This window comes from Sciurus carolinensis, chromosome X (genome assembly GCF_902686445.1).
Source record: "Sciurus carolinensis chromosome X, mSciCar1.2, whole genome shotgun sequence".
Taxonomy (NCBI): domain Eukaryota; kingdom Metazoa; phylum Chordata; class Mammalia; order Rodentia; family Sciuridae; genus Sciurus; species Sciurus carolinensis.
This window is the reverse complement of record NC_062232.1, coordinates 41,113,127-41,122,208: the sequence shown is the minus strand read 5'-3', so window position 1 is coordinate 41,122,208 and position 9,082 is coordinate 41,113,127. Positions and strand designations below refer to the sequence as shown.

The following is a 9,082-nucleotide window of genomic DNA, read 5'->3' as shown; positions in this document are numbered from 1 at the left end:
ACTGAACTTCACATTTACACAGCTCCTGAGCTCTCATCTGAGGAACTCTCACCTTTTTTTTTTCAATAGATAATATGCACATAGTAGGGAGTCTAAAATATAAATGTAAAGGAAGTTTATCATTGAGATGGTGCAAATGTCCTGGGGAGGTCTCTCCAAAGGTAGGTCCTTGAGCCAAAATGACCTTGAACCTCTAGTTTGCTTGGAAAGCACAACTTTGGGGGAACTGCTTGACTTTTTATCCCCATGAAGCACATGATCAAGCACTTTCTGTACATCCCAATGCCAGGATGCAGGGCATGGGGTATGGGATGGCTTTTCTTCTACCTTCTTATATAGTTCATATATTTTCTTACTAAGACTTTTCTATAGTCCTCACTTTCAAATCCCTCCCCAAAAGAAATCCAGGCAATCCCAGAGGTGGCTAAAAAAATAAGGTTTTACAACATTTAAATTTGGCTCATGTAGTTAGATTATTTTTCCTGGGAAGGGGGGTGTACTGAAGGTTGAACCGAGGGCCTCACGTGTGCTAGATAAGCACTCTAATACTGAGCCACATCCCTAGCTATTTTTAAAATTTCTTTTGTCACAGGGTTTGGCTAAGTTGCCCTGGCCAACCTTGAATGTGCGATCCTCCTACCTCAGCCTCCCAAGAGAAATCTGTTTGTTTCTTTTTTTTTTAAAGGATTCTTGCTCTTCCTGTAAAGGATTTAGATTTAGTCTTGGGTGTCAAAGCAATTGTTTTGAAGTTCAACCAGCAAATTAATCATTTGCTCTACCAGCTGGCAAATTCGAAGTAGCCAATGTCAGATAATCTACCACATTTGTGGATCATATCACCTCTGCCCTATGGCTGGACTAAGCCAGGATGCTGGGGCCAGAGAAAGAGAAGAGTGTTGCAACTCCTTTCAAATTAAACATCAAAAGAGAAATGATCTTTAATGTAGCCATTATTTTGTATTATCAGTCCCCTACTGCTTCTCTTTGGTTTAACTCTTAATGCATTAATTTTTTCAGTTTAAATTGGAGAGCTGAAGATACAAAATACAGCAGTTAGACTTTTACAAATCTATGAACTCTCACTCCTTTCATGGCTGGATGGCCACCAGACATTTTTTCCTTGGAAAATCCAAACTCGGTTAAGCACTTATTGGTATTCCTTTATAAACCCTTCCCTTGTGGCGAGTGATTTTCTAATACCAAAATAGACTAGCCTCAACTCATTCATTTTTAAAATCCCAAATAATATACAAATAATATAGTTTTTTACCATTGAAGTGACCACCTGCAGCTACTGACAGACCTCCATATACTGGCTCTTTTTTTTTTTTTTTTGGTTAAATATGTCTAACTGCTTAAATGGCATTGGCAGGAAGAACATTTTCCTTTACCTCAAGACAATAAAACTCTTGAGTGTCATAGTGCTGAGCTAGTAGTCTTGTATAGCTCTTTAGCCAAAATTAGCCAACCTCTGAGCCAAACCCTAGGATTGGACATATAGTGGACACCATGCATTACAGCTACATCTAGTGTATAAGCTACAAGGATTCCTGAGAAGCTGAGGTTAATGAATGAGATTTATCAGGAGTGAGGTATCAAAGGGAAATTGTCATTCTCTGGAGGGCCAATCGGTGCTTAGCATCTAAAGTATACCTTGGCACAGTGTTATCTGATTTCTTGAATTTATTCTCTGAATTAGCACCTTAACACTGGCTCATCTGTCTACAATGAAGAACAGAGCCTAGAAGAAACACAAAGGTAAACAAGACACCCTCCATGTCACTGCTGCATGATAAAATATGACCAAACCTCCCCTTGCCACCAAACACCAGAAATAGTCATGTTTCCTGTTTTGCAAACTTTAGTGGGCAAGGACAGCTAATAAGACATGTATTCAAACAGAAATATACACAATAAGAACTTTGATCTCTATACAGTAAGTATACAGGGTGATCAGGCAAAGAGTCTCATCTCACAGGAAAGAATCAGTGCCCTGGAAGGGGCGAACGACATAAAGCTAGAGCCATGACTATGATAGCAATGTACCTGGAGCATTATTTTTCTTTTTCATTAAAATTCTAGGGTGATAAAAGGATAAACTCTGGTGGCCGCCTTGATATTTTAAAGATAAAAATCAAAACAAGCCTTGGCTACATAGCTCTGAGCAATAAAAGAATTTCAGATTTTGGAAAGATAAGACGTAGGGGTAAAAAGTCCTAGACTCATAAATCAACAACTTTTAAAACGAGGTACACTGTTTTGGGGGTTGGATCTAGGGGAATGTGCTGAGTGATTCTGGGTTGGAAGGATGGGAGGAAGTGCTGGGGAAAGACTTATAAAATGAGCAAGGCTGAACTCTCACCCCTAACCATGCAGTCTCACCGCCATGGGCATCTGGGGCAGAAACAGAGACGTGGCAGCAGCAACTGGGCCATATGGCAAAGAAAAGGGCTGTGTATCGCCTCTAGTCCATGTGCCATAACATTGCTGAGCCTTGGTTTACCATTTACCTAGCCCTAGTAGTTATTATTTGTTATTAGGAATGATTAACCAGCCATAGTGCTCATTCCCAAAGGCAGGATTCAGTACTGAAGAACAGGAAGGGGAACAGAATGGAAAGGGAGTAATTGCACGTGGGTGAAACTAGGAAAAGAAAGATAGTGGTTGGAATGATGGTGGTGGTTCTTTAACTCCACCAGGTATCCCTATAGCGTAAATATTTTAAAACTGTTCTAAGTGTGGTAGGAAATTGAGACAGGCACCTTTTCAATTGGATACAAGCACCTTTGGTGTCACCGGGTCTTGTCCACACCCCTGGGTCTTAGGATGGATTTGCTTTTTGGAACTCTAAGGACCCCCCAAGGGAGTCACAGTTGCCCATCCTGTTCCAAAGCCTTGAATATATCTGAAAGTATCCCAAGCCTAATTCATGCTCAGGCGGACAATGCTGGCCTGTTATGAGTACTTAACACTGGGAGGAGCATGAGTGCCAGTTATTTCAATCCTGGTGGTCTTTACAAAGGAATGCATGAGGATGTCGATGCAGCTCTGAATCTTCCCCAGTTTACCAGTATGCAGTCTAGACTTAGTTCCCTTTACAGTTCTTACATATTCCAGAAGCCTAAAGCACCATCATTCGTGGAGGTGGCATCTGGTAAGAGGATTGATTAGGACCTCACAAAAATGTGAAATTCCTAGTCACTGACTTTGCTTAGAACTTTACTAATCATTCATTTCAAGGAAGCTGGAAGAAATCATTCATTGCTTCAAACTCATGGCAAAGTCCTTGTCTACTAGCTAACAGATACCATCTGGAAAATTACCTTTTTTTTTTTTTTTTGCAGACAAGGAGAAAGCTCTATAACTTATCTTTGTGCACTTCAAAAGAGTACCAGGAACAAGCAAGCTATAAAAGTCAACCTCTCTCAATTCATTTAGAGGAGATTAACTAAAGCAGCATTGTCTTATAATCAGAAATTAAAATTAACATACACATAAACACAGGACAAACTAATAATGCTAAATATTGTAACAGGAACAAGAATAACATTTGAACTGAATCTTCACAGTCTAGAAAATACCATTACTATTTTCCTTCTGGCTTTCCTTTCCGTGGTTTGAAAAGCAAAGCCCCTTAGTTTACACTTCATCTTCCACCAATGACAGTTAGATCCCCCAAAAGTAACTTTTTCATGAGTTTCCTGCAGGCTATAGTTCAGGACAGTTGGAATTTTTCTTGCATAGTTTTCAGTGATTGCATATTGGCTAACGATTATTTTTAAATTAAAAAACATTAAAAAAAACAAACATAATTAAACCTTAGCAATCTTGTTTACTCTTTCATGAAGTCTTCCTAATGCAGTATCACAGAAGCCTAACTGTTTTTTCTCCTAAAGAGAAGATTAATTTCCAGAGATTATGTAGTGCAACTGGTTAACTTGTAGGAAAGAGACAACACACTAATATGACTTCACCATCCAAATATGGGAAATGTGTTTTGGGTACCCAGTTAATAAAATATATCCATGGTCTGCAATGTCCTTCCTGTTTTATATCCAGAACAACCCCATGATTCTAGTTGAAGAGAATGGAATCAGGATCTTGGTTCGCCATCTGTGCTATATGCTTTAACACATCCTTTTTGGTAATGATTCCAAGCAATCGCCTAAAAGACAAACACAATTCGACAAAACAAAAGTAAATATACAGTTAAAACAGCATTCCCAAAGATGACACTTGTCCTCCCCAATCCTTTTCAACTTTGCTTTTAAACACTATCTGCACTTTCAGAATGCTGAGATAACAGGAGTTAGATGCATGTTCCAGACAAACAGGATGATGCACAGGTCCCTATGCATCCATGAGCACTTCTACCTCTAGGTCTCAGGTCCTGCAATTTCCTCTTGTCTGAATATTCTCTAAATATATGAATCTTCACCTGTAATTCCAGTGGCTCAGGAGACTGAGGCAGGAGGATCACAAATTCAAAGTCAGCCTCAGCAACAGCGAGGTGCTAAGCAACTTGATGAGACCCTGTCTCTAAATAAAATACAAAAAGGGGCTGGAAATGTGGTTCAATGGTTGAGTGCCCCTGAGTTCAATCCCCAGTACCCGCCCCCACCAAATATGAATCTTTCTTACTTACTGCAGCCCAGTCCAAATGCTTTTCTTTCAGAACCTTCTCATCCTACGAACCAGTAATAACTGCCCTGCTCCCAGGAGCAGCATGTTCTATGCAGGTCTTTTCTATAGTAACTGTCCTCTTTGTTACTGTCTTATAACCACTTGTGTGTCCTGCATTCCCTATAACACTGCACACTCCTTGAGGACAGAAAAGGGTCTTGTCTTATTTTTGTCACTCCTCAGAATATAGAATTCATGAAGTGGGTTTCAATAACTGTTGAATGAACAAGTTAAATAAAGCCCCCTTACTGATTTGATCTTGCTAGATGTCTGATATACCACTTGAAAATTTTAGAGGAGGGGGCATCCAGGCATGGTGGTGCACACTTGTAACCTCCCCAGATACTCAGGAGGTTGATGCAAAAGGATCACAAGATTGAGGTCAGCCTCAGCAATTTGCTGAGACCCTGTCTCAAAGTTCAAATTAAAAAAGGGTGGGGATATGGTTCAGTGATAGAGCACTTGCCTGGCATGTACAAGGCCATGGATTCGATCACCAGCACCACAAAAAAGTTTTTTTAGAGGAGGGGGAAATTCTTTTATAGTTGCTGAATCGATGAAGCATGTTAAGAAAAAACTCCACCCTTCTCCTCTACCTCCTCTCTTTTCCAGTAAAATCTGCTGGACTTCCTTTACTGGACAAGAAATATCCCAGGAAGGAAAGAGCCTTGGGCTTGGGAGTCAGAAGATTTGGGTTTAAAGCTAACTCTACTATTTATTAACTGGGGATCCTCATGTAAATCACCAGACCTCACTGAAACTTGGTTTTCTTGTTCTCAAATAATAACAACAAAAGATTCTAAGGGCCAAATATAGTAGTCTCCTCTTATTTGTGGTTTCAGTGATCAACCGTGGTCTGAAAACAATGCAGTGCAATACTTATTGTTGTTAATATCTTATTGTGCCTGATTTATAAATTAAACTTTATCATGTGTAGGAAAAACATAGTCTTTTTTTGGGTGGGGGCAGGGTACTGGCAATTGAACCCAGGGGAACTCTACCACTGAGCTACATCCCAGACATTTTACTTTATTTATTTTTTTATCTTGAAACAGGTCTTGCTCAGTTGCTGAGGCTAGCCTTGAATATTCAAGCTCCTGCCTCAGTCCCCCCAGTTGCTGAGATTATAGGCACACACTACAGCACCCAGCAGGAAAAATAGAGTCTATATATGGTTCAGTACTATTTGCAGATTCAGGCATCTGATGATGATCATGAAAGGTATCCCCGAGGATAAGGGGGACTATTGTTCTATACATATCCCACCTGATACCATTATAATTTCAGTGCTGCCTGAACATGAGAACAAAGCTATTTCCTTTGTAGGTGAGGAACTCAGCTATTGGATAATGTGCAACTAACACTTCACAGCTTTCAAATATATTCTTTCCCCAAATTCCTTTTCTATTAATTATGATGATAAAAGTAACATATCTACCTTCATCTCAGAGCTTGAAAATGTCTAAAAGTACTACTAATGCTCATTTACATTGGATTCTTCTTTTTTATGTCTCAACATTCTCTTTCTTCCCACAAGCAATTTGCCTTGACCCAAGAGTCCTTACCCATTGTGTGTAACGAGGCACTGTCGCAGTCCCAGCTTGCGAAAGATATCCACTACGATCTCCATGGGTGTCAGGTCAGTCACAGTGAAGGGGCTGAGATCCAGAATGTTCCGAAGCTTCAGGGTAGGTGGAGTGTATGGTGGCATTGGAGGAGAATGCTCAGTGAAATAAATGATGGAAGTACTCACAACTCCATCCTGTTTCTTCCGAGCATTTTCTATTTGAACAGAAGGGGGGAAAAGTTGAAAACAAATGCTAGTTCTATCCTTCTGGTCCCTAAGCAGTCTCCTATCCCCTGTCCTCCCCCATTTCATGCTTATTTATGAGTTCCATAGCAGATTCTTTTATCTCCTTTCTGAAATACTTACCAATTGAAATAATGAGGTCTCTTCGGAGGACAAAGCCTACAAGTCTTTGAGACTCCCGGGACACCACCACTGGGAAGCCACTGTAAGTGGTTTCACTGATTATGGTTTCTACATCTTCCACGGTCATACTGTCCTGAGTAAGGACAGTCAACAAAGGATCATTTCTCCGAGGTTTCATCACATCCATTGCCAGGGTCTTATGAGCAAACTCTTCTTTGGCTTCAAGAAAGGGGTATCCGTTGAGACGGATATGGGCATCATAAATGCCCTCCCGCCCAAGAGCATCTGCCACCCACTTGCTTGTCATGGCTGCAGCCATCAGAGGCACAATATATTCCAAGCCACCAGTCAGTTCAAACATTATGACAACAAGAGAAACAGTCATCCGAGTCACCCCTCCTGCAAAGAAACAGACACAGGCTATTGAAGGGACACAAAGCACACATTTCATTCCATTTATGGACCTGTCACAGGCCCCATCCAGGAAAATCTTACTTACCAGAACTAATGCTAGAATGGAGTCCTACCTATAACTACATAGACCCCAAGACTGCAGTAAAGTAATGTTATAATCAACCTGACTCAAATTTTTCAAAATCACATCCACAGAAGTATAAGATGCCTTCTGATTTTTTTCATTTGGTGCTTCTTTTCCATAATTATAAAAGTAATATATGCCATTGTAGAAAATTCATAAAATATGAAATAAAGTTATTATTCATAAGCTCACTCCCTATAAGTAAGCAGAGTAAAATTTCTGAAGGATATTTTCAAGTTTTTATACACAAAAACATAGATAAGTTCACATTTTGTTTAATTCTCCACCATGCTTTCGCCCTACTTTATGTTGAGAATACTTTACATATTATTACAAATTTATTTAACATGTTATTTAAAGATGTTGACTATGTTAACATCATATTTAAAGACTACATAACATAATGACATATGGATGAACCATAATTTATTTATTCAATTCCTTACTGTGAAAATTCAGGCTGACTGGAAAGTTTTGATATAATAAATAATACTTTGATGCATATTCTTGTGTAGCCCTCTTTGTCTAAATTTCCGATTATTTTTCCAGTGTGAGAGAGTAGAATTAGCTTTCATAAAGCTCTTGAAAAATAGCAAACACAATAGGAAATGGATGATTGTTTATAAAATTCTGCAGTCTGGGCTTAATATCACTCTTCTTTTGTATGTCAGCTGGATAGCTGGGTAGCAACTTCTTTGAAATCATTGCAAACCCTACTCACCTAAGCAGGCTGCAGCTCCAACCATCGCATAAAGGCCAGGGGTGATGCAATCAGCTCCCTGACTGCACCAACTATTAAAGATCGTCCAGTCATGGTGGTAATAAGCCAGTTGTTCCATTCCTACTCCTAAAAGTCGACCTGCTATAGCACCAACAGCCATACTAGGGATAAAGAGGCCAGAAGGGATCTGCAAAGAGAAAGCAAGAGATGATTAGTGACAAATAATGTGATTGCTTGGCTTATGGTCAGGGCTGGAGGACTGACCCTCTGCGAAGCAAACAGGCCATTGACAATTTAACTATGCACTATGCTAGCAAGTGGCTGTAAAGATTTGTGTAACACTACAGGGACTAGAGGTTCTCTGGGACGTGCAGGCAAGGATGACTGCAAAGAAGCTTACCCTGATTCGGGGTCCATCAGGCAAGAGCCTGAACTCTCCAGACCAACACAGAACTGGAGGCAGAAATTAGGCCTTTCCCAAAGAAAAAGGAAAATAGATGGAGTTTCTTATATATGCAGACATTTTCCCCATTTTGAATACTTATCAATAACAACTATTGACTATGGTGGTCTATGCTGGATGCTCTCTATATAAGATTTTATAAATTCTTCCTAACAACCCCTGGAGGTAGGTATTATTATTCCCAAATGACAAAGAACCTACAGTTCAAAGACGTCAAGTAACTCATCCAACATCACGATTTAGTAAATAAGGGCACTTAGACTTAAACAGAATGCTCACAACCATGCGCATACATTGAATTCTAACCCAATGTGCACACAAAAAGGATGGTACATGAGGTTTCAGTCTATTTTGCAACAGAATTAAGAAATATTTAAAAAAATTTAAATAAGCAAATGGCTATGGTTGCATGCTTAAGCAAAAAAGGAAACTTCATCTATCTTCCTGCTCTTTTTCTAGGATGCTATAGTGAATTATTAATATTCTGTGCTAAGAGGGAAATGATATCAAGGATAATAAAAACAGCAGATTATTTTAAAATAGTCTGCATTTGATTTTGGAATGCATTTGAATCTGGTGTTCTGATGGCCTACAAATCCCCCCTCATTTTCACCCCATGGTTTCATTATTTTATTTAACTGAAGAGACACTGAAAAACTTTTCAGGGTCTCCATCCTATTTCTGTGTTGAGAGAATAGATGGATAGATGATGTCTCAGAAAGTAGTGTTGCTCTCCCTTATTTT

At 39.5% G+C, this 9,082-nt stretch overlaps 1 protein-coding gene across 4 annotated transcripts in view; it reads right to left on the bottom strand.

Annotated features, from left to right (window-relative positions):
• Positions 1-3,291: 3,291 nt before the first annotated feature.
• The window catches only part of Clcn5 (chloride voltage-gated channel 5), a 155,005-nt gene continuing 149,214 nt past the window's right edge, over positions 3,292-9,082 (bottom strand). For all 4 annotated transcript variants that reach the window (XM_047535695.1, XM_047535694.1, XM_047535696.1 and 1 more), the window contains 4 exons: positions 7,876-8,062; positions 6,617-7,015; positions 6,249-6,465; positions 3,292-4,165 (listed from right to left, as the gene is read on the bottom strand). In XM_047535695.1, the coding sequence (XP_047391651.1) occupies positions 4,075-4,165; positions 6,249-6,465; positions 6,617-7,015; positions 7,876-8,062 (894 nt within the window). In that variant the 3' untranslated portion in view covers positions 3,292-4,074. The remainder of the gene's footprint in view (positions 4,166-6,248; positions 6,466-6,616; positions 7,016-7,875; positions 8,063-9,082) is intronic.